The sequence below is a fragment of the Ostrinia furnacalis genome, unplaced genomic scaffold (assembly GCF_004193835.3).
Source record: "Ostrinia furnacalis isolate ACB-3 unplaced genomic scaffold, ASM419383v2 OfSCF0993, whole genome shotgun sequence".
Classification (NCBI taxonomy): Eukaryota; Metazoa; Arthropoda; class Insecta; order Lepidoptera; family Crambidae; genus Ostrinia; species Ostrinia furnacalis.
The window spans coordinates 21,637-48,852 of NW_021131232.1; the positions used below are offsets into that span (position 1 = coordinate 21,637).

General features: G+C 36.9%; 2 protein-coding genes across 2 annotated transcripts in view; one reads left to right on the forward strand and one right to left on the reverse strand.

The window, feature by feature from the left end:
• LOC114350837 (eukaryotic peptide chain release factor subunit 1-like) overlaps positions 1–23,817 on the reverse strand; it is a 28,055-nt gene extending 4,238 nt beyond the window's left edge. Inside the window, exons 1-2 of the mRNA XM_028301781.1 lie at positions 23,772–23,817; positions 14,322–14,483 (exon numbers count right to left, since the gene is read on the reverse strand). Coding sequence (XP_028157582.1) covers positions 14,322–14,483; positions 23,772–23,817 — 208 coding nt within the window. The remainder of the gene's footprint in view (positions 1–14,321; positions 14,484–23,771) is intronic.
• On the forward strand, positions 18,669–25,197 carry LOC114350839 (uncharacterized). Its single transcript, XM_028301783.1, has 2 exons — positions 18,669–18,818; positions 23,854–25,197. Exon 2 carries the CDS (start codon positions 23,868–23,870, stop codon positions 24,978–24,980), a length of 1,113 nt encoding a protein of 370 aa, XP_028157584.1. The 5' UTR covers positions 18,669–18,818; positions 23,854–23,867; the 3' UTR covers positions 24,981–25,197.
• Positions 25,198–27,216: the final 2,019 nt, after the last annotated feature.

The following is a 27,216-nucleotide window of genomic DNA, read 5'->3' on the forward strand; positions in this document are numbered from 1 at the left end:
TTTACTTTGGGCGGCTTTAGTTTTTTTTTGGTTAAGCTCTAAAACTATTAAAACAATGTACACTTGGCAACAAGTTATTCGACCAAATATTTCCCAGTTTTCAGTTTTGCTACTTTATCCCAAGAAAACAAAGATCAAAATTAGTCAAGTTTTAACTCGCTTACCATATAAATTATAATAAATAAACAAACTAACATATTTTTCACCAAACATTGCAATTTTGTACAGTATCAAAAATATCCGCACAGTTTTTAGCGCAGTATGGTAACTTTGTTTGAAAGTATAAAGAATATTTCAGCACTTCTACTGTTATGATATTTTTGACACTGACTTTAAATTCGAAAACGATTCTAAAGCGAGGTTTAGACTAGCAATAAAACTTGCAGAAGTTGTCTTCCGCTAGTTGTGTAAATAGCTGTGGCAAGCCAACTTCTGTAAGATTTACACAGTGGTGACAGCTTGCGGAAGTCAACTTCAGGCAATTTTTTTAGTCTAAACCTAGCTTAACAAATTATATTGGACGTACAGAATGGTCCATTATTAGAGTAGACACTTTAAGAGAGGCCATAGAAATTAAGCGTTTTTTTAAAGCTGTTTGTCTGACAACTAAAAAAATAATGCTGTTATTCTTAAAAGTCCAGTTGACATATTTTTTAATTTAAAATTTAAATTCGCTTATAATCGTGTTTTAATTTGAATTTTAATTGTAAAAAATAACGCTCACAGAGTCCTATATGTGACGTGGCGTATGACATGGCACGTGATGTAACATGCCACGTAGCTCAAAGTCTTCACGTAACGGTTTACGTACTGAATTTTGAACACTAACTTGCATCACAAGTCTTGATTCATCTCTTCCGTATAATAAGCTTCATTACATAAAAGCCCGGTTTCTGAATTGAAAATTACAGCTTGAGCGTGCTCATCTTATACTCAATGATGAAGATAATATTAAAGTTCATAATAGATTAGAAGATAAGCATGCCTCAAGCTAAAAATCTTAATTTAGAAGCCAGGATGCCCTACCAAGCGGCATGCCACTTGCCACGTCATACGACGCCACGGCGCACGTTACTCGCAATGTTTACGCATTCGAATGGACATTACAGACGACGGCACGTTCTACACACAGTGGTGTCTTTTTCTGTTGAAAGAAGTGCGATTTTGCAACAAAAGTACCGTCGACTGTGCTTCAATTATTACCAGAACATATCGAGTATTTGTACAATGTATGCTTCTCCTATAGAGATTAAATATAAGCTAATAACGTAGCAGATCGGAACTGCACAGGAATATTTGAGAATACCTAAATTACTTCGAAGAATGGTTATATATCTATCAGTATATAAATATGAAGTGTGTATATAAATAATTTATCTAGACGACAGCAATTAATAAATATATTCTATAATGGTTTGGTTACTACCGGTCACTATTCAAGGTAAAGGCGCTAAATCACTAACAGCGGTCGCTTACTTTTCTAAAGCCCGGTGTCTGAGCACGTAGAATTTAGTCCAATGACCCCAAGCTACCCATCCTTATCGCTCGCGTGTATTATATTGCTGTCGCGACTGTGCGACGGGCGCCCGCAGTGAGTGTGCGAGCCCAAAAGCAATATCATTACGCGCGAGCGATAAGCTTGGGGTCATTGGACAAAATTCTACGTGCTCGGCGACCAGACTATAACATCTGTCAAATGTAACGTTTGCCATTTATGTGTAGGGAGGACTTCAGTGCAGAATTATATAATATTTTATGCCACATTGTTATAGATATTAGGTAAAAAATGTAAATATTTTATGCGATTTTAAGGCTACAATTAATGATAGATATTCAAATTCAAATTCATTTATTTCACTGGGAATCATCGGATCAGTCTTTTTATATTGTTTCTATGATGTAGAGCATTTTATTTTTAATATTTTAAGCTTAAAATTAGCCAATAAAGTGGACTTAAGTTACTATGAGATTTGCATGTCCCTTACATCTATATAAATAACATTGTTTGTACTATATGATTGATATTTTAAAAACTAAAATCACTACACACTGCACTGTCTTTTTCCCTTTTTATACTAATTTTCTAGAATAAAACGAAGGCTTAAATTATTATTAGCATTTATTATGGGTTATCCGTTGTTAATGTTTTTAAGTTTATGGGCTTGTATTTTAATTATATTTTTTATTTATTTTTCAATATAGGGGGCGATATAGGTTAACTATATACGTAAAAAAATATTATTTTTGCGTTATATAACTAATACTAATATACTATGAGGCACTAATAAAGATTTTGGTAATTCAATTGTAACTGACATAGATCCCCAGTGAAATTTCTTCACTGTATATTATCTTTATATGTATACCACTAAACAATATTATTGCTTTTTTTTTTAATATACGAGCATTGTAAGTGTGTATATTCAAATTATTTTAGAAAGGAACAATCGATCGACGTCCTTTCACCGATATAATATTATGACATTATACATACAAAATATTCATATTCATTTCATTTAACAAGCATAAATCTAAGTATAAATATGTGTAACCTATTTTAAACTATTATGAGTCATGATGCAAAAATGTATACAAATGTATATATTTTTAGGAATTATGCAATTACATTATCTGGTTTTAGTATATTATTAATACATAATTATTAGGGAAGCCTTTGAATATTTTTATATATTTTACATTTTAACATGTTATTAAATTGTTATTTGATTTTATTTTTATAAATGAAAAAAATTCAAAAAAAAATTCAAAAAATTCAAAATNTAGTATACAGGGTGTTAGGTAAATGGGTATATGAGCCGGCACTAGCCCATGTTAACATGGTCATATAAATGGTATGGTGAAGTTAGAAAATTGATATTTTCATTTTAATTATTTTAATTTTCATACAAATCGGATTTTATAAAATTTATTTTGTATGAAAATTAAAAAAATTCAAATGATGATATCAAATTTCTGACTTCACCATACCATTTATATGACCATGTTAACATGGGCTAGTGTCGGCTCATATACCCATTTACCTAACACCCTGTATATAATGATGGTAAGGTTAGTATTTTAAATTTTTGGAAAAATGGCTTGCAACTTTCCGTCGGTTCTATCCCGAACATTGCTCTGATGCACCTTTTTTGGATTTTAAAAGCCATCTCCTTATCTGTAGAGTTACCCCAAAATATAACCCCATATCTTAGATGTGACTCGGCAATGCCCTAGTATGCAGTCATCAGAGCATCTATATTCAAGACGGGTGCAAGTTTTCGCAGAGCATAGATACGCAGAGGAACTAACTTTCTTGCACAATACTTCTATGTGAGTTTTCCAATTAAGTTTACTATCTATGGTTATTCCTAAAAATTTTGTTGAATCTATATCACTAATGTTAGTTTTATCATAATTAATTTTCATGGTCAATGGAGCAATTCTCTGCCTGAAATGTGTCAATTTAGTCTTATTTAAATTAATAACAAGATTATTATTATTCAGCCATTCAATTATCAATTTTAAACTTACATTAATGTCATTTTCATAATTGTCTAGGTCCCTACACTTTATAGTAACTGTGCTGTCATCTGCAAATAATGTCATAGGCTGCGGTATAGCTTTTGGAAGGTCGTTTATATATATGTTAAATAATAATGGTCCTAGAACACTGCCTTGTGGTACGCCATAAAACGTGTATCTTTCACGAGATCGATAAGTTTCTTCATTTTTGGTTTTTAAATTTATTCTAGTAATTTCGGTGTATTGTTTTCGTTCCTTAAGATAGGATTCTATTAATTGTAGGACATTCCCGCGTATTCCATAAGCATGAAGCTTGCGCAGTAAAATTGCGTGGTCAACGTAGTCGAATGCCTGGGTCATATCACAATAAATTGCACAAATTGGTATTTTTTGATCTACACTCTCTACGACTATATTCAGAAAATCAAAAATGGCCATATTTATTGTCTTTTTTTGCCTAAAACCTTTTTGCTCTTCTGCTAAAATGTTATGTTTCTCGAGATATAAGTTTATTTGTTGATATATATATTTTTCAAATATTTTCGATATAATTGGGNCCTAGGTCCCTACACTTTATAGTAACTGTGCTGTCATCTGCAAATAATGTCATAGGCTGCGGTATAGCTTTTGGAAGGTCGTTTATATATATGTTAAATAATAATGGTCCTAGAACACTGCCTTGTGGTACGCCATAAAACGTGTATCTTTCACGAGATCGATAAGTTTCTTCATTTTTGGTTTTCTTTTCTTATCGTGTGACAACAAACCTACACAGCGTCAGCCCAAAATTCCGCCATAAGAATAGCGTTAAATCTTCCTGCGTGCAGTTGTTTGGGCACGCAAGGTACGTCTAATAAGCTTACAGAAAAACCAAAGCGCTTACATGTTTAATCACATTTAATAAGCTAGAAAATTATAACTTTATCGTCATTATTTTTAAACTAATCGTAATACTTTTTGAAAAATAATGAATTTGAAATTATATCTTAAGTTATTTATTAGTATTTATGTGTTAAATGACGTCCATTAATTACGTGAAACATTTATTTTATTTTTCTTTATTCAGAAAACCACAGCTCTTTATAATAATAATACAAACAGGTTTTTTTGTTTGTTTTGTGTGCATGTGTAACGAATATGTAGGTACATGTGCACTAGCAATAGCCACGATAGCCGAACGGTAAAGGGTTGGAGTGGCAAGTCTCCGCCGCAAAAGTTGGGCAATACAAATTGCTAATAATCTTTATAAAAAAAAATGGTTACCCGGCTGCGCTTGTTGGTGTTGTAGAGGCGGCTGTTCGCGAACACGCGGCGAACGTCGTGCGCGAACTGAGCTCGGCGAGCGTACTCGCCCGCCGCCAGCCGCGCGCCCACCGTGCCCAGGTCCATCGGGTGCGCCACCACCAGGGAATAGTCTGGAAGGGAAGGAAACGCTTGACTTCCTTCTACTTCTTCCTTCTTCTTGTAATTTTAAGTATAAATTAATATTTATTTACTTATGTACGAGTATATCTTGGCTATGGCAGAATAACAGGAATTGTGGGTCACCTGCAATCACTGAGTCATAGACCTTTTTGTCTCTTATGATTTTTCGTATCTGTGAAAAACTGTAAATGAAACCTGTTTTGAGACAAATAAATACTTTCTATTCTATTCTACGATGAGCGGCAGACGCGTACGGCATTTGAGTATTCTAATTACAATACGTCAACGTTGCGTTGTGAAATACAATAATCAGTACATTGTTATCTTAGCTGTAAAATACATTACATTTCATTGTTTGGTAGTTAGGTTTACTACGTATACCCACTATTCTGAGCTGATTGCGCCTGAGATACAGGAATAAATTTCCTAGTTCAGGCACATGTATAATTTTACCTTTTGTAGCATAAGATTAGCCTAGAGTTTAAACTGTCAAATAAGTTATTCAATAAAGAATTTATTTATTTATATTTATTATCTGAAACGTCAAGTGGAAAAAATCAAAAACTATACCCAGTATTGATATTAACGCCCTCCGGTAATGTCATATTATTGGTTGTCCAACATGGCAAACATCGGAACCAGCGATCCGGTATTGACGGTGGCGCCCCCTGTCGATGTCACGGGTGGGGCGGTTCAGTGTAGTTCACCTTTAGTAAGGTGAGCTAATATCAAATACTAGCGGCCGTCCGCGACTTCGTACGCGTGGATCCCGTTTTACCCCATTCATTTATCTTACGCGGTTTAGATGCATTCATGATCTCCTCAACCCGTCTGACCAGCGTGGGGAGTCTAAGCCATATCTTTTATGAGGGTCGTGCGAGCGCAGTAGCGAGCGCAGNTTGGGATCAAAGCAATGGGTCTATAGTTTTCCATTAGCTCTTTATTATGTTTTTTAAACAAAGGTTTTACTATTGATATTTTTAAATTATCTGGATATATTCCACGACTTATGCTCAAGTTTACAAGGTAACTAATATGATCACTTACAATATTTATTACGGTCTTAATTATCTTAGTTGAGATGCCATCATATCCAACGGCAGTGGTGTTTTTTAGAGAATTAGTAATCTTTATTATATCAGCAGGTGAGCATGGTGCCATAAACATTGACTTATAATTACTCTTTATATTTGCAGTAACATTTTTNAATAAGAATTTTTATACGGAATTAGTTTTGTTTAGAGGGTCTTTCTTAAATTTTGCATCATTTCTAAATTGATTTAAGAAAAAGGAATATTTTTAGTCCTACTTATTGTTTGAACAAATAATTTATATCTTCGTTTTTATTAGACGTCGATTCCGAACAAATTCGACTAAAATATCGAATATAATGTGGACTATCTTAGCGTGTTTTATATTTTATCACTGACGTTGAATTAGCCTTTGTTGATTATTATATTTCTTACCACACTATATAAAAAGTTGCGTATAAATAACTATTAATTGTATAACTCTGTATTTTGTAATACAAAATACCTGGGATTTTGGAGGAATTTTTCACTTTCATTTGTAAGTATGCGGTAACGTTTTAGGAACTTCCTTATTAAGGAAGTGGAGGAGACACCCTCATCATCCATTCTATCATACGTTGTAGTGGCCAGTCTTTTAACTATGGTTATTTAATTTAAACGATAATTGTTTTAATGTACTAGTTGCCTTTTGAAAACAATAAAAATTATACACGGAAAATGCCTATTTAATTATTGTAATATATCATGCATACACCCTATAATGTATACCTATCTAGCGAATACCTAGACGCAGTGTAAAATGTCCAAGGATATTTATTTATAAGTAACCCATTATTTTAGTTATCGTTATGTTAGCATTTTCAAACAAGTTTCATATACTGAGCAATAGCGTTATTTATGTAATATATAAACTATCATTATATCATAAGTGATTGGCGTAGAATAAGTCACATTGGTTAATTATTAACTGGAGGTTTTAGCCTTTTATATGGCGATGGGAATATAGTTCCCATCTTATCCACTTAAGATCCAAAAACCATGAATAATTTGATTATGTTATGACTATTAAATGATTAAATACATTAAAAGCTATAGATGGTAGTCAAATATTTTACTCGAAATCACGAAAGTACTATACTAATCGTTAAATAACTTGAATTGTACTTTATAATAATTATTGCAATATTATGCGGTTCCGATATACTCGAAGAGAGGTGATACCGCTCCACATTTTCCCTTAAATGTATATTTTGTTTCTGTTACTTCTGTTTTTATATATATCTGTCTTTTTTACATCACCAGTAATTCTAGCACGTGCGAGAGAGATGAACTGAGGTCACATCGACACAATTATCGAATTAATTTCTCTCTTTATATTTACTGGATATCTGTCTCACTCACACCACCACGACTCCTGGCACGTGTGAGGGAGACAAATTGATATTGTCACGTTTTGAGTAGATCATCTTGTAAAGCGGTATCTTCCCCGAACCGGTGGTTATATAATACTAATAAATATAAATATACAAAAGTAAATATAATTCTATATTATGTCCATCGAGGTCCTTTCTAAATTATATTTGAATAAATAACTATTTATACATATTTATATCAGATATTCCTGAGCAGTCCGTGTAAAAATGTCCGTATAAGCCGCGTATTATACAGAGTGTAAGAAACGTTACGCAAAAACATAACCCTCCTAGCGCAGTGTTAGGTAGAAACTTCGAAGTTCAATAACCATCCCAAACTTATCAAAGTATTTTTCGTGAGAAGTTTATTTTTGTTTCACTCAGTGGATATTTGAAAAGGAATTCATCTCAGTTTCAATGAAATTATGTATATTGTAAGTTTTTGCGTACCTTTTCTAAACGCCCTGTATAAATTCAAAAGGATCAAATAATCGGATGCAATTTTACTTCTGGGGCAAGTATGGATGCAACTAATTGTATACGTTTTAAAAGATTGTATATTTCTTTGAACCTAAGGTGTATATTTGATTAGCTCTCATGTACCTATGTCAGTCACCAATGACTCAAGCAAATAAGTTTCTTAGGCCACGGGCATATAGTGCATTATTTATTGACCAACATTCTCAAACCATATTACCGTAAGTTTAAAAAACATCCGATCATTTAATCATGATTTAATTCTATGTAAATGTGTATATATATTATTCTGTTCCATCCTTTACTTCAGCTAGTACCGAGGTTTGCTAATATAAAGTTTGAGTGCTTCGCGAAATAAAATATTCATAGAATAGTTTCATAGAAAGTTAGTAATGGACGATATTTTCGTGACATACAATGTATTGCAACAGTTCACAACCGCAATCGCACCTGGTGTTAAGTGAGATGCAGTCTAGGATGGTACATATCTGCCCTGTCAGTCCCTATTCACTCTGGCCTTGAAAAGGCCCGGATAAACTTTTCGCGTATAGTTAAAATCTTTGTACAAATATATGAACAAATACACGCATCTTTTTTGCATCTTTGCAAACATCTTTTTTTTTTTATTGTATATTTAGTGCCTCATAAAATATACTTTCCATGTTTCTAGAAACTGTGAAACATGAATATAACGTATTCACAAACGATGCTTGCTTAAGTGAAGCAGCAAATCGAACGCACAGCGTTGAATAGAGCTCTGTGATTGGGTGTGTCACCCTGTGCGTCCACGCGCACTGAGACCTCATAGTAATGTTTTTGAATACGGACGTCAATGTAAAATATTGAATACTCTAAAACGAGTACTAACAAATCCCGGTACCAGCTTATGTCACACATAACAAAAAAAATGAAGCCATGAAGAGAGGGAAGGAGAAGCGAACGTAAATAACAACGAAAAGATAGATCACGATAATATTGATACGAATCCGTTTGTCACGTGGTTTAAAGTATTTAATAAAAATATTGTTTTGTTCGTCCGTTTCAACCAAAGGTTTTCTCAACGAGCAGTCCTGCCCTGCCTGCATCCAGGTGCTTCCCCCGACCTTTATTATATCGTCAGTCCACTGAGTAGGAATGCTTGCTTACAATACATTTGCTTACTTTTTCTTTTGTACTACACTTGTATTTGCCATGGCTGTATATGCCCCGATCTTTTAAATTCAAAATGCTTTTATAAAACTTCGACAATCGTGCGTCTTTTTGATCAAAAGTAGTCATTATTGACTTATAATGTTATTTATAAGCTCATGTAATATCTCCCCAAAATTTTATTTAGTCCGTTCATTCTTTTCACAGTGACTTTTTAAAAGTGAACTATCCTTCCTGTCATGGACAACCAAACTATAATACTTTTCATTACATAAATTGACGCTAGAAGGCGGAACAAATTAGTAATTTAAGGTTAATTACGCTCTTTAAATCTGTGTCTTCCCGCGACCGTGACTCGTGCAACCGAGTGGATACGTCGGGAAGGTAAATACCTGTTTACCTTTCTTTACAAAAGTATTTTGTTGCCAAATCCCGTAACAGTGAGTACTGTGGCACTATTATAATTTAATATCATAATGGAGAAGAAAATTCGAGCGAATAGTTTGATTATCGCCACAATCTCGTCAGATCTACCACTCGCTAGTGGCGCCTACTCGTAAGCGCAATTAGGAACATTAAAATCATATTCTTTTTATGCATAAAAAGGCAGTTATTTGACCACAATCGCACCTGACGTTAAGTGGGATGCGGTCTAGGATAGTTCATATCTGCCCTGTAAGTGCCTATTCACTCTCGCCTTGAAACGGCCCGGATTATAGTCTTCGGGAAAGACAGCAAGACCTTTTTAAACCACGTGACAAACGCAAACGACATCTGTCAACGAAACCTAGCAAGCTGTTCTTAGGACTAGAATAATTTATAATTAATAATATTAGGACTAAAATTCTCGTTTCGTTTGGTTTTCTATTTTTTTGTTATTTTTTTTAATAGTCATCGAGGTCTACGTCGTCCAAGGGCTCGTCGAGCTGTAGCGATTGGAAATCCACTTTGTATCGTAGTATGCCTGTATGTGAAAAGTTACCGTTTTGGGTACATCCGTTGGCGTCCAAGCAGCGTGAAGAAGAAACAGTACACATTAGTAGGGAAATAGCTTCGGATATTTGTCTTTAAGTGTGAAATTGCCGTTTTGTATGAAGAGTTTATAAAAAAACTCATTTACTTTTGCAAATAGGCTTTTAAAAAGCACTTTTACACGTCGCAGTATTAACCCTACCACTGCTTCGGGACAATAAATGGGCCAGTGCTGAGATGAAGCAGCGCAAGAAAGTCAGTCACTATTGTCAGCCTCCTTTATTTATTTATTTTAGAGTTAGTAAAACGTCAACTGATTTTTTGAATGTAAATAGAAGTGAATTATTTAAAAAAGAAAAACAGCAATCTCATAGTTAAAGAAACGCATACATTAATGTATGTTATGGATATACTTCAGGTAAATAGTATTTTTCGTCAAGGCACAGTTTTAAGTTAATTTTATGAGGATATCTATGATTTTTTTTAGTCATCCATGTATAGATAATTTTTATTTGGTACTAGATTTTTGGTTATCTGTATAATCCATAATATACAAAGAAAAAGCATAATTTAGGGATGTTAAAGTAAATAAATAAAATATAAATATTCATTAACCATACCACCAGCTGACCTTTTCAGTCAGAACGAAACTATACTCCCCCGGGGTCAGAACAAAACACAACTAGCCCGGAGTCAGAACGAATCCCAATTCCCCAGGGTCAGAACGAAATCCAACTAACTACCCGGTGTCAGAACGAAATCCGCCTCCCTGGGTCAGAACGAAACCCAATTCCCCTGGGTCAGAACGAATCCTAACTCCCTGGGTCAGAACGAAACCCGCCTCCCTGGGTCAGAACGAAACTAAAGTATCCAGTGTCAGAACGAAACTCAGCTCCTCGGGTCAAAACGAAACCAGACTTCCTGGGTCAGAACGAAACCCATCTCGCCCGGGTCAGAACGAAACCTGATTTCTCTGGGTCAGAAAGAAACCTAATTCCTCTGGGTCAGAACGAAACCTAATTTCTCTGGGTCAGAACGAAACCTAATTCCTCTGGGTCAGAACGAAATCCAACTACCCGGTGTCAGAACGAAACCCGCCTCCCTGGGTCAGAATGAAACCTAACTACCCCAGGTCAGAACGAAATCCAATTCCCCCGCGTCAGAACGAAACCCACCTCGAGTCAGAACGAAGACCAACTGCCCCGGACAAGAATCTCGGAGCGCCTATGAGCTAATAACTAAATATACGCTAAAAATTTAGTATTACAAAGCTAATTAATACTGACCGCCAATGCCACCGAAGCCGCGCACGAACTGGCTGCCCTCCTGGCTCTTGTCGGTGATGATCTCCAGCGTGGCGCCGAACGACTTGTAGTTGTTGGCCAGCCACTCCAGCAGCGGCTGGCATTCCACCAGCTTGACTTGACTTACTTGACTTATGGTCCTATGTCCCCTAGATGGGACAGAGGGCGTCCACAACAGTCCTCCATCGCGTTCGGTCTTGAGCTACGCGTTTGATCTCGCTCCAAGTCTTGCCGATCTTCTTCGCCTCGTCTGCCACAGTGCGCCGCCAAGTTTGCTTGGGGCGACCACGTTTGCGTTTACCTTGGAGACTGCCTAAAAACCTTATCTGGGCTAAAATGCTACCTTACACGCTACAATCATTTCTCCCTAGACCAAATGACCCCTTTCCGAGCCAAAAGGAACCCCTACTTCGGGTCAGAACGAAACCTAAGTACCCCGAGTCAGAACGAAACCCAACTACCCGGGGTCAGAACGAAACCCAAATCCCCTAGGTCACAACGAAACCCAACTACCCAGGTCAGAACAAAACCCATCTCCCCGGGTCAGAACGAACCCTAATTCCTCTGGGTCAGAACGAAACCTAATTGCTCTGGGTGAGAACGAAACCCAAATCCCCAGGGTCAGAACGAAACCCAGGATAACTGGATCAGAATCTCGGCGTAGCTATGAGCTAATAACTAAGTATACGCGTCAGTATACATCTAATATACATAAATATACATCAAATATACTAGATACTGACCGCCAATGCCACCGAAGCCGCGCACGAACTGGCTGCCCTCCTGGCTCTTGTCGGTGATGATCTCCAGCGTGGCGCCGAACGACTTGTAGTTGTTGGCCAGCCACTCCAGCAGCGGCTGGCATTCCACCAGCTTGGGGACTGCCTAAATACCTTCTCTGGGCTAAAATGCTACCCTACAGGCGATAATGATTTTTCCCTAGGCCAAATGACCCCTTTACGAGCCAAAATGAACCCCTACTTCGGGTCAGAACGAAACTCATCTCCTCGGGTCAGAACGGATCCCAACCACTCGTGGTCAGAACGAAACTCAGCACTTCGGGTCAGAACGAAACCCGAACCCCTGTGTCAGAACGAAACCCTAACTACCTCGGGTCAGAACGAAACCCAACTACCCGGGGTCAGAACGAAACCCAAATAACTGGGTCAGAACGAAACCCATCTCGCCCGGGTCAGAACGAAACTCAACTAGCCGGGTCAGAACAAAACCCAAATTCCTTGGGTCAGAACGAATTCCAACTACCCGGGATCGGAACGAAACCCAAATAACTGGGTCAAAACGAAACCCATCTCGCCCGGGTCAGAACGAATCCCAACTACTCAGTGTCAGAACGAAACCCATCTCGCCCGGGTCAGAACAAAACTCAGCTAGCCGGGGTCAGAACGAAACCCAACTAACCGGGGTCAGAACGAAACCCAATTCCCCTGGGTGGGTCAGAACGACACTCATCTACCTCGGGTCAGAACGAAACCCAGAATGGCTAGATCAGAATCCTATAAGCTAACAACTAAATATATGCTACTTATTTAGTATTACAAAGCTAATACTGACCGCCAATGCCACCGAAGCCGCGCACGAACTGGCTGCCCTCCTGGCTCTTGTCGGTGATGATCTCCAGCGTGGCGCCGAACGACTTGTAGTTGTTGGCCAGCCACTCCAGCAGCGGCTGGCATTCCACCAGCTTGGGGACTGCCTAAAAACCTCTGGGCTAAAATGCTACCCTACAGGCGACAATGATTCTTCATAGGGCAAAATGACCCCCTCCTGACCCAAAATGAACTCCTCTTTCGGGTCAGAACGAAACCTAAGTATCCAGTGTCAGAACGAAACTCAGCTCCTCGGGTCAGAACGAAACCAGACTTCCTGGGTCAGAACGAAACCAGACTCCCTGGGTTAGAACGAAACCCACCTCCCTGGGTCAAAACGAAACCCAATTCCCCTGGGTCAGAACGAAATCCAAATACCTCGGGTCAGAACGAAACCAGACTCCCTGGGTCAAAACGAAACCCAATTCCCCTGGGTCAGAACGAAACCCAAATCCCTGGGTCAGAACGAAACCCAAATCCCTGGGTCAGAACGAAACCCATCTCGCCCGGGTCAGAACGAAACTCTACTAGCCGGGGTCAGAACGAAACTCAACTAGCCAAGGTCAGAACGAAACCTAACTCGCCCGGTTCAGAACAGTACCCAACTGCCCCAAGTAAAATCCTTGAAGCACCTATCTATCGGCCAACTAAAAGTCGGTGGTCTACGCCTAGGCTAAGTAAATATACGTCTGATACTGACTACTAATAATTTAGTATTACAAAGCTAATACTGACCACCAATGCCACCGAAGCCGCGCACGAACTGGCTGCCCTCCTGGCTCTTGTCGGTGATGATCTCCAGCGTGGCGCCGAACGACTTGTAGTTGTTGGCCAGCCACTCCAGCAGCGGCTGGCATTCCACCAGCTTGGGGACTGCCTAAAAACCTTCCCTGGGCTAAAATGCTACCCTACAGTCGACAATGATTCTTCCTTAGGTCAAATGACCCCCTCCTGACCCAAAATGAACTCCTCTTTCGGGTCAGAACGAAACCTAAGTACCCCGAGTCAGAACAAAACCCGAACCCCTAGGGTCAGAACGAAATCCAATTACCCGGTGTCAGAACGAAACAGCACCTTAGGTCAGAACGAAACCCGTCTCCCTGGGTCAGAACGAAACTCAACTAGCCGGGGTCAGAACGGAACCTAATTACCTCGGGTCAGAACGAAACCCAAATCCCTGGGTCAGAACGAAACCCAAATCCCTGGGTCAGAACGAAACCCATCTCGCCCGGGTCAGAACGAAACTCAACTAGCCGGGGTCGGAACGAAACCCAAATCCTCTGGGTCAGAACGAAACCTAACTCGCCCGGTTCAGAACAGTACCCAACTGCCCCAAGTAAAATCCTTGAAGCACCTATCTATCGGCCAACTAAAAGTCGGTGGTCTACGCCTAGGCTAAGTAAATATACGTCTGATACTGACCGCCAATGCCACCGAAGCCGCGCACGAACTGGCTGCCCTCCTGGCTCTTGTCGGTGATGATCTCCAGCGTGGCGCCGAACGACTTGTAGTTGTTGGCCAGCCACTCCAGCAGCGGCTGGCATTCCACCAGCTCCAACTCCACGCCGCTCTGGAAGAAACATACTTAATGGACAACACGCATAAGTTGTAATATTAAAATAATTGCCTCGAGAAGTTTACGGACATTTTAAAATTTTCAAAAATTTCCAATATTCGCGCGTGACGTCACAACATGATTTTGCAGCCCCCGCACGTTAACCCATTTACCACTTTTTGTCTTTTTCCAACTAAAATAAAATTTTACCAACTGACAACTGTTGTTNACTCTTTATATTTGCAGTAACATTTTTACCAGAATCTTTTAAAGGTTTGATTTTGTCAATAAAATAGTCATTAAAAGCATTTACAATGTCATATGAGTTTGTCAAAAAATTTTCACCTATTTTAATTTTGTCAATTGCTTCTTTAGGTTGAGATTGCCTAGCGTTATTTATTAAATTCCATGTTTCTTTAGCCTTATTATTTGATATTTTGACTTTATAACTGTTTTGTGCACGTTTTGTATAGTTTATAATGGTTTTAAGAATTTTAGAGTATTTTTTAAATGCGAATTTATTTTTGTCATTTGGTTTGAGTCTATAACGCCATAATAAGCTTCTTTTTCTTTTACAACAGACCTTAATTCCTCTAGATATCCAGTTTTGCTTTTTAGTTGGTTTTTGGATAATTATTTTATAAGGAAAGCACATATCATAGAACAGACAGAAGAGCCGTACAAATATATTATACGCCTCATTAGGATCATCGGTATGATATATTTCTGAGAAAGAAATATTCTCCAGACTTTGTTTAAATTTATTTATATTTTCGCTGCTGTAGTCGCGTCTCTTTAAACGCCAGTATTTTAATATGCACTGTTTTTTTACGGGTATGTGTAATAACTGTGCCGTATGGTCTGATAGAGCTAGCTCAAATACTTTTGCTATACAACCTTTACCAAAGTCATGTGCGAAGTTGTCCAAGCATGAATTGCTGGCAAGCCTAGTTGGTTGCTTTATTTCTAATTTTAAATTAGCACTTAACAGAAGATATTCGAAATCTCGAGTAATGTTATTACGTTTCAAAATATCGATATTAAAATCACCGGCAATCGTAATGCGGCATTTTTTCATTCTTAACAAGTGTAACAATTTCTCTAACTGTTCAAAAAATAGATTTATGTTATTAGGCTTAGGTGTTCTATAAAGACAGACCACAATAATTTGATATGCAATTAATTCCACTGCACAACATTCGAACACTCCAGAAATAGAGAGTTTAACTGCCTCGGGTATGTCTTTCCATTGGTATCCATTTTTTACTAATATACATGTTCCTCCTCTCTTAGCATCCTTTCTACTGAAGTAAGTAGCTAAGGAAAAATTGGGTAAAGTTAGGAACTGCTCGAACCCAGACATAATAAAATGCTCTGTAATACAAACTACATCAACAATGATACCTTCATCATGTAATTGATCTAAACTGATAGCAAGTAAGTCTGTCTTGCGTATGAGACCCGCAATGTTCTGGTGCAATATGTTAAGGCTATGTCCGAAAAAAATCATTCTTGGTCTCGTTGAAGTTAGTATTTTTTAGTATCTTTGCAGTCGTGTTACTCATTGAGTTGTTAGTAATATTAGTATTATTTTCTTTCATATCGGGTAACTCACTAGACAAATAATCCCCTATATCCGTTACAATATTAAAAAGATCCTTAAATATAGTATTTAACCCGCGATTGAGAATAGATCCATCACGTATATCAAACATTGATGCGTTATATTGAAGATTCATATTCGAATCTAACAAATACACATGCTCATGGGTCAACATATCTAGATACATTAAATTATTAAAATGTTCAACTCGCCAATTGTAAACGCTACTGTAATAACTAAGCTTATAAGTAGGAAGACAGATTATAACATTTGTGTGTTTAAGTGGTAAAATCATTTCTCTAATTAATATAACTAAATCAACATAATTATGAGTCCTTAAGAAGTCTTCTTCCCCGACAAATATGATACAATAATCTTTCATGGTAAAATCCTGTAACTTTGTTTCTAATCCGGTTAGTAGATGTTCCACCCCACACTTCGGCATGAGGTAGTGGCATAGATTATAGTTATCTGGGAATGTTCGTTCAGCCCTCCTTAAGGCATTATTCCGTTTGTTAGTACTCAGTAAACATATCCTGTGGCTACTATTAGAGTCACAATTTTCTGACACACCTTTATTTTTGTTGGGGTTATTTTCGTGCATAACTTCTTGTCTCATTGATTGTTCTATCAAGTTGTTTGAATGCACTATAGGGGGTTCACTTTCCGTTGTAGAGGAGTTTTTATTTTTTGAAACGGGTTTTTTACGTTGAGATGCAAGTTTTAAGTGATCTAGTTCATTCTCGCTATTTATGAGTTTTTTCTTTAATTCTCCATTTTCAGTGGTCAGACTTTCAATCGTTTTGTCAGCAATTTCAAGTTTTTTTTGTAATTCTAATATTTTTGAGTTTAATAATATGTTTACAGTGTCATTGCTTTTTGCCCTTTCATTTTCTTCATTTATGATTTCTGTCGTGGTATCTCCTTCTTGTGAGTGTAATGTGTCGTCCATGAATAATGACTCATTGGTACAGTTTGTATTTCGCTTCCGTCTCATAGTAATGTTACTCTCCGCAGTTGGTGTTAACCAATTTGAGTTGTTGCGTTCATCAGCCGTGTTGCTCAGTCTAATAGGTGTGTTTGTATTATCGAGCTTTGGTTGTTTGGATTTGCATAAAGGACACTTCCAGTCATTTTTACGTTCTATGCTCATTAAATTGTAGAATATTTTCTCACAAACATTAGCACACTTCAAATCATAACTTTGTAAACAAATAGAACATTTTAAATAGCTTCTACTTGTTATTTCTTGAAGACATCCAGCACAGGATAGTTCCATTATTATTTATTTTATGTTAGTGAAATTAAAAATTTTTCACACAAAAATGTTGAAGATGCTCGGATTCGAACTCGGGTCCCGTCAAACAAGCCCGTACTAATCAGAGTCTTGACCAACAGCGCCACGCGTTCGTATGAGAAGTTGACGAATTTAACTATAGGTTCTTCGCTCAGAGTTGACGTTAGGAAAGGTGATTTCAATTTATTTTTATTGTCTGTTGTACCCTCCTTGTATCATAATGTTACAACGATAATGCATTTAGGTGAAATGTTTCGATATATCACTTTACACAGCACTTTTTTAGCTTCACGTAGGTACAGTCATATTGTCCGCAGTAAGTTTCTTGTTTGTGATTGTTTACATACTTTTTTGTCCGTTTCGTCAGTCTTGCTCGTCCACACAAGTTTTGAGTTAATTATTAAGTTTATTCACGCACACTAGTTTTAGATAACATTATCACTGTTTAGTCACAATATTTAATATCGATTTCACTGGTTTAATGTGTAGATAATGTCTTTTTACATTTTAAAAATCAATTTATTTACGGAGCTAGCTTGTTTGTGTGACAAGTGCTGCCACCTATGCCCATAAAATTATGATAATTTGATAAGTAAGTTACTACTTGGTTTTCGAAAATATTTTTACTACACCTCACAAAAAAAACTTATATTGTCCACTGAGTGATTCTTTCACCAACCTCCTGTGATTTTACGCATGATATTTTTTACAAAACATGCATTTTTATTACCTTTAAAGAAATTGGATTGGATTGCTAACACCACATAATAATAATAAGTATGCTAACACTATCATTAAAGAAACTTTTTATGAGTTGTCAAAGTTCGCTCATTAGAAGAGAATCATCAAAACTAGAAGCCTCTTATTTTCGAACTCAATTTTCTATTTATTGATTTGAAAACAACTTAAAAAATGTAATATACAGTTAATATTAAAACTAAGTTTGAAGAGAATCTACAGATAATTTAAAAGTAGGTATAATCTATTAAAAAAATAGCAAACTGGTCTCAACAGCTTTGTTTATCAATGCGTCACTTCACATATTTTAATAAATTGTAATAAATTAAATTAAATTCCTAATCATAATTATTAAAACTAGAACTACGCCGTAGCCGACTACGTAGGGCGGAGCCGATGCTACGAAGTTTTCCGATCGACTACGGCATGTCGATAACCGCCCAATTTGCTGAAACCCCTAATATTCGCAAACTGTCCTGCGAAGGCGCTTGATTTATTGAGAGAGCGGGAGGGGTGGGAGGTCAGGGTAATCTGGCGAGAAAATGTACGGGAATGTGAGACAAGGAATCCAGGATAAGGTTACGTAACGCCAGTCGAGCGGCGGCCGCTATTCGGGTAGGACGTGTCGTCGCGGTCCAGAAAACTGTTGGAATAAATAACAACAACGTGTTTATCCTCGTAAACAACGCGCAACTTTGTTTGGGACTTGGTCGAAGTTCGTTGGAGGTGAGTCAAGATTTTTTGTTTGGTGTTAAGTTATTTTTTGTGACTTGTTGTGTTGTTTATTGATGTGTTAATTGATAAGCGGGTGATAGGTTTATTGTCTGTAGAATAAATGAACATTTTATATTGAAAAAACTTATTTATAACGAGGATGATAGCTGTGAATAGAATTTGGCATAATAAATAGAACTCCAATACAAGTGGGTATAATGACTTAATTATACTATCAAGAATTATATTTAATATCTTAAATAATAATGGTACGTAAATATTTATTTTAGTAAACTCTACAGTTAAGTTAATTTCTTGTGAATGTTACAAAACTGAAGAGAAAATGCTACGAAATTTTTAATATAATTACCTACTTAACGCTGTAATATTTCTTACAATCAGTGTAAAATACAAGATTTACGGCGTTGGCTAATCACTCCTAAATCATTACAAAAATTATATTTTGCTCATTTAGATTAAAAGTAGGGTACAGACATGTAAAATAATAATAGAAAGAAAAGTGAATCAATCATAATATGTATTTCAATGCAACAGACAATATTTATAGCTTCCTAAAAATACATTTATTTTAATTATTAGCTATTATGTAAAATAAGTTTTTCTTTTAATTTTAATTGAGGATAGTTTTTGTATCTATATGACCCATAACTTGTTAGCAATATAAGTACTTTATTTATTTATTTATTATTATTTTATAACTTTCAGTTTATCTCATACGTCGATGATAGATGATCAAAGCTCTTCCTCAAAATTTCTTAACGACCAAAAAGTTGCTAAAATAATAATCTGATTAACTCGTAAGTACCGCAATTTTTGTAAGCCTGAAACTTTTTATATTTCATTGGCCAGATATTTTAATTTGTCACTGTCCTAAACAATTAATAATTAATTATATTGATTTAGATAAAACCAGAAAACATTCTAAACTGTGATATGAATGAAATAAATATATGTATTTCAAAAAACATACAAGCTCCTAACATCAAAACCGTTCAAGATTTATGTCAAGATCAAGGAATAATGCAAATTTTAACCCCCAGATAGAAGTATCACCTTTCGCCCACGTGATTGCACCCCTGCTGTTGTTTACGCACCCCTGTTTATCTGTTTGCGATGCACGGGCGGGCGGGGGCGGATATGCCGCCCGCCCTAGCGAGTGACACCTTCATTTGTATTGAACTTTTTTATCGAAAATAGTAAAAGTGCTTCACAAGTTTAAAATTTAGCTGTTATTAGGCATTGGGTTTTACGTTCAGGGAAACAAAACAAAACAGCACGAAAAAAATTGACTCCTCACCGCAAAGTTAACTGATAGATATTGCTGTTAAAAATTAAGTCCGCTAATAGGCATCAAGAGTAAATAAAGGAGTATCGTTGAAAATAACTTTCAAATAATAACTGTTAATCTAAAATTATACCAATGAATAATTATAATTAAAATAACAATGTGGGATTATAAAAAGCTCTTTTGAAAGCCTATGTGCACTAAATGGCTTTAAGAATAGTTTTTATTTTTGTTTCAAACAACTAACTCTACAAAATCTTTCATCGTAAAAATAAGAATATCTAATTAACTTAAAAAACAAGGCTACCCATTTTCTATACGGTGCAAAGTGCACAATATGCATTATTTGTTTGCATAAACAACCTCCCTGTTTACGAGGCAAGTGGGGAGATCTCCCCGTCTTAGCGATGTTTTGGGGTCCTGCATCCGGTGATAAAACGGGAACATGAGATCCGTCACCTGACAGTGTTCTTGAAAACTAATTATTGAGGTGTACTTGTTATTTTTGACGTAGAAAATAAGTTTGGCAACCCAAAAAGTTATCGGATTTCCCATATTTTGATATTTACGAGTAAGTCTGTATCTAAAAAATAAATTTTGTGAAAAGAAGGAAAAATAGACATGTTTATGGTTATAAAAATTAAAAAAGAACTGCCGATAGAGCTGGATTTCACTATTTTATCATCATCATCTCAGCCATAGGACGTCCACTGCTGAAGGCCTCCCCCATGCTTTCCATGTTGCCCTGTTGGTAGCGGCCTGCGTCCAGCGCCTTCCTGCTACCTTTATGATGTCGTCGGTCCACCTTGTGGGTGGACGTCCCACGCTGCGTTTTCCGATACGCGATTTCACTATTTAGCATTGAATTTATAAATTGTGCGTTATATTGTGATGCGACTTTATTAAAATTTACAAGTCATCTTGATTATAGTGTTAACTCTAACTCGCATAAATTACAAAATTCACCAAAATCGGTCTCAAATTAAAAAGTTCTGTCGCTTTCTTAAAATTTCTCAAAGAAACCTCAACTTACATTTATTGCTAATTAAAAATATCTGTTCAGAATACTTGATTACAGCCAGAGGGTAATAAGCTAAGCGCGGATTAATAATTCAGAGCCGCCACAATTGAATCCGGCGATACTGGTTATTAAATATGTAAATTAGTTATTTATTCAAGTCTCGCTTTCCTTGAAAGAGGGAAACTTTGAAAGTAAGATGATATTTGCGCGGTGTCAATCAGAGGCGTACAAGAGGTGGGCTGATTAATATGTACCTACGTGTGTCACGGTTGTTGGAGGTTGTGGAAGTTTTGTTTTGAAATAAGGAAATGGTTTTGTTATATTATTACACAGTTTAGTCATTAGCAAAGTATACTTAGCAGTATTCAGTAATCATGTTTGAAACTGCAATCTTATTGAGTCTCAGTTTTTTTTTTTAATTGATTTATTATTACCTTCTTTAACCAAAAGGTGATTCCTGCGTCCTTCACTCCATCGTCTGTTTTTTCCTGATTATACCCTAGCTGATATTCTACAACTTATGCGATTTTTTGACATAGTATTCAACTTTTTATAAGGCGTTCGACTGCATACTCCGCTGCAAATATAGGTCGCCATCATAGGCACCGCGTGTGTCGTCAACACCTCCCAAATATGTCAAACTTAGAATTCGGTAAACTTAATTAAGCTTAGCTCATATTGCAATGACATATTTTAAGCAAAATACAAAGTGGTTGATTCAGAAAGCACTCGCTGCTACCAATGATTGATACCATAGTAAAAGTTTTTCATATTATACTTCCTAACCCTGAGGATAACACTTCCTGATTTGGCAACTGTTTTTAAATATTATAATTATAATAAAAGTTTTATTTCTATTAATGAGGCCCAACCTCATCGGTCGTCAACTTTGCCGTAAATTCTTTAAATTCGTAATGATATCTTTACAAAAACCGAGTGCAAGTGAACTAATCAAAATTATTAATTGACGAACACCAAACAATAGGATATCGCTCCCGGATTCCCTCGGGAACCGTTCAATTTAGATTATTTATTGTAGCGGGCACTCCCGGCGATACAAGCTAATTTTCTACATCAATATTTGCTCCAATCAAGGCTAAGACGACTTATTTCGAAGCATATTGTTATATTAATGTTGAGACATCATTAATATTCCATTTATATCGGCTTATTTGATAAGTCCGTTATTAAAAACAAAGAAACCTAGCACTCTGGTGGACTTCTCCAAAAGTAAGCAAATCCTACACTACGCGTTTAATAGGTATAATTTATAGCGTACTTGCAGCCGCCCGTTATTTCGTACACATGGATCCCGTTTAAACCCTTTAGGGGTGGAGTTTCGTAAAATCCGTTCATAATGAGCACCTACGTTCTAAAAGAAACCCCTATGCAAAATTTGAGACTCTTAGCACTTGCAGTTTCTGAAATTTCGTGTTGAGTGAGTGAGTCAGTAAATCAGTGACCTTTCGCTTTTATAGAATAGATATTAAGATTATAGCGCAGTGAATTTTTTTTAAACTCTCGTTGATGTCGAGTCTGACCTCTTGAGTCGTATACAAAGTACAAACCACTAAGCTAGTTGATTGATTGATATTTAAGTTTATTCCAAAGCAAGCTATGGCAGTTACTAATTTCAAGTTTCCAGGTAGGACAATGTAGAGAGTTAGTTACAAGTAGGTCAAATCCAACATTATTTGACTATCTAACATGTAACATTGGAATACCCCTTTGAACATGGACCCTCATTTAAAACCTTGTCTTCATAGTTTGTACCGGTACTAAGTTTTGACTTGTGGCTTAGTACAACCTAAACTTGTGCAAACTTACCTTACTGAAACTCTGAAATTGACAACACCTATTATATTTTACAATGTAACGATTACAGTGCGTTAATTTACTTTAATTTAAAAAATATTTTAACCTCTAGAACCAGTTAATCCATTTATAATAACTTTTGCCCACGACCACAATTCCCTGATTTTCATGGCGTCGTCGATGAACATTTCAGGCAATTCAAGTTTTCCAAGAGATAAAAATAAAATAAAATAAAATTAATTGCGAACCTATGTAGAACAATGCAATAGTTGGACCATTAATTATTAAAATCTTAACCACTAAATAATAATATACTTCGTCTTAACTACAGTAAGCAATATCTAATTACGAGTACCTAACCATAATTTCATTATTACAACTTGACATTTATAGCGAAACTTCTATTTAAAAGATGTGATTTTACCAAACGAGAAAGCCGTTCTGTCCTGTCTGTGGGTGAAACAAGGAGTCGACAAGACATGGGCATTGTTTTCAATAAATTAGACGAGGACAGCGGGCCGGCGCTCTGCAAACAGCCCGAGGCCTCCGACAACACAATTATTATACTCGGACAGCTCCCTACGTCGATAAACACCCTCTAAATAAATTAAGTGGATCCAAAATATTGAGATGGCAAATTAGGTTCAGTTGTTGATGTAGGTACCGCTGAAAAAATAATTTGTTTTATTTTAAACGGAGATGACAAAGTATATGACATGCAAAATAAAAGTAAACTTATTCTTTTAGACTATCATCACAAGGCAACCGACAATTATTCTTGGTCCTTCTTTGTAATTAAACAGTTTGGTTATACCTAACTTACCTTTGAGGGAAATCGAATTGGGTTCTGGCGGAAAATTGTCTGTCATTTATACAAATTAACCCTATAATTTTCGTCTTTCCAGAACCACAATCCAAAATGGCAGCGCGGCCTTCAGCGCCGGTGCGCGCGAAGAAACAGAACCACGCCAACATTCCGTGTCCCATAGAGAACTGCGCGCGGTTTACCTACGGCAAGCTGCCCGACCATCTCACCAAGATCCATGGACTTACCGGCGCAGAGCGAGACGCCCTCAACGAGCAACAGAGAAAACGCTTCTTCAACGGAGAACTCTGTCAGGTCCGGTACCTCAAAGAATCTGCCATCCGAGACCTATGGGGCACCGACTACGAAGACCCACGCATCAGGGCCAAAATACACCAGAGCTATGCCCTCGTCAAAATCAGAATCATACCATTAGCTGCTACCCAACGTGCTAGACCACTCACCGAACAAGACGCGAACGTCCTCACCGCTTATAATGCCCGAACGGCCCCGAGGCCTGCTCGTGTCCAACGCACCAGGACAAGGCCGAGACCATACACGGTCCCTGAAGCCAGCCCGGCCGAGAGACGAGCTTCAAGCGAGTCCAGTGAAGAAGAGAACACACGCAACCCTCTCCCACCGTCCCCACCTCCGTCTTCCCCCTCATTACCACCATCCCCAGCCCCATACGAACTCCAGCCAGTCGAAACACGTCTACGAGACATCTTCGACACCAAAATCGATGCTGGCTACAAAGCCGTCATTGATGACATGAAGAAATCCATGACGATGGGCAGAAATTTAGGTGCAAGGAAGCGGAAAGCATACCGCACTTACAGGCGCTACGCGAAACGACTGATAGCATATTTACATAGACAGCACTCGCCGTTGGCTTATGATGTGGACGTCCTTCTTTGTGGAGAGAGACAGGTGTGCGCATTCCTCGAACGCATCAGCAGCGAGCACAAAACGAAGACGCTACGGAACTACATCGTTGCTGCAATCAAGCTGCTGGATTCGCGGTTGTTCGCGATCGAAACTGATCCCTCTTGCAAAGAGAAGGTTACATCCATGACCAGAGTCTATGAAGTGCTGCATGGCCGCCTGAACGAATGCGACCGACTGCTCGCCCAAAAAGAAGCAGAAGTCACCAAAACCACCACCGCTAGCTTCGACAGTGACGTCATGGATCAGTCCTTCAATGACAGCTATGACGAGTTAGATTAAGCGTCAGAAATTTGATCAGCACTAAATCTGCATGATGATGTCCAACTCAATGGAGCTTTATATTTGTGGTATTTTAATTAATATTTAATTGTAATTGTAGTTCATTAGTTACCAACCCATCGGATTTGTTATTGTATATCAGATGTTTCCTTGTAAATATATTTTTAAATTAGTATTATAATCTAGTCATAGATTTATTAGCAGTCAGTATTATTAATTATTATTGGATAGTGAAAAATATTGATCAGGAAAATAAATATAATGGCTGTTTTCCTTTAATTTATTTCCCCTATTAGTCTTCGTGCACATATTATTTTTGTTAATTTTTACTCTATAATGGCTGGGTTTTATTTATTTATTTTCCTGGTCAAATTTTATATTTTAAACATATTTGGTGTACATTCCAGACTACGTGTTTCAAGCAATAAGCTTCATTTATAAACCTGCATTACTTAAGTAAATGTTAGAATAATTTAAAATCTATAAATAAAATAAATACCATGCTGTATTATAAATATTCATTTCTTTATAATAGCATTAAATTATCAAGTTGAAATACTTTCAAACTATGTAGTGCAATAATATTGTAATAATTAGGTACTTATTTTATAATAGCTTGTGCAAAATATCAAAACAATAACACCTATTATTTAGTTAATAAATTTACGAGATTGTAGACTGTTTTTTAAATTTATTTTTTGGCTTGTCCTTTGTTTAAAAGCTAAGTATGCAATACCTACTTTTTGAGTTTTTGTGATTATTACTCGTACGTGCTTTCCTTGTAAATAAAACACATACGTACGTACTTACTTCAACTTCATAGTAAACATCAGTCAAACTATACGTTTGTTTTATTAAATTTCACGTTTTGTTACCAATAATCCCAACATACCTAGTTGGTGTGGTGCCCATACCCAGATAATTCTAACATAAAATGAACAACGTAATTAATTATCAAAATAATAATAAAACTGCTTACAATGTACGATAAAATAAGGCAAAGTGATAAAAGCCCTTACATAAAAAAAATACACTCGAAATTGAGAAACTCCTTTTTTAAAGTCGGCTAAAATGAATGCAGGTTTTACAAATTCGCAAGAACAACTAGCAGCGCCATCTGTATTTTCAAGACTTAACTGAGGTTAGCTCTTGTATTTTATACTCACCGATAGATGGCAAATACAATGCTATTAAAAGCATGCTTCACATTACTACTAGCTGTAAGCATTTATGCCTCTCACTGATAGATGGCGCTAGTGTCTTTCTTGAGCTTTTAGAATACACCTCTTCCTACCTTCTGTGAGCCTAGTACTTGGCGATCGTAACAACCTGCTCCAGATTCTCCACAGCAGACCGGCGCGTTCCGATCGTTCCATCGTTGGCCGCTGTATGCGATGCCGCGCCGCGATGCGAGTAAAATGTGCGCATATATTTTTTACGCTTGGATGAGGATAACCACAACATCCTCCAAGTTAATTATAAATAACATATTTTTTCTATTCTTTATGTTTATGGCATCTTGTCACGGTCTTGGGCAGGTGAATGAAGGTTAAGAGAGAAAAGTGGTTAGGTAAAAAAAAAGTGCCGCATTTTAAAGCATGAATACTATCTTTTGAAATATAAATATCTTCAGCTGCTGGTGTAGGTCAAGATAGGTCAAAATTTCAACAAAAAGTTATAGAATAAAATTCTAATTTAGAATAGGAAAGTTTATTATACAATACGTTACCTAAATAATGATGATATAGGAGTACATAATCATCAACAGCCCTTTACAGTCCACTGCTGGACTATGAGCCTCCTCCACTATAGTGGAGGGTTTTGCCATAATCTCCACGCTTGGCAGGCGGGTTGGAGATCGCAGTTTAAAAGATTGATGTTTTTCAGAGAGCGCTGCTGCCCATTCTCTGTTTGATGTGTAGTCCCTAAGTCGCCTCTTACGACACCCGCGGGAAGAGTAGGGGTTGGTGACAAATGTATTCTACTCTGCCGTCACCACACGGCTAAGTACATAATATAGGCTACTAACTTTTTTAAGATAGTAATTTAGGTTAGGTACTCATTACTTTTTGCCTAATGTACGGTTGTATTTAAGATTGAATTGAAGACAAACAACGCTATTTCTCTAACGAAAATTGAAAATAGCAAATACATAAATAACAGCGAGAACATAAAAATTCCATTCGTGTGAATTTTACAATTTGAGTGCTTTCTATAACAATAACATTTTGTTTTA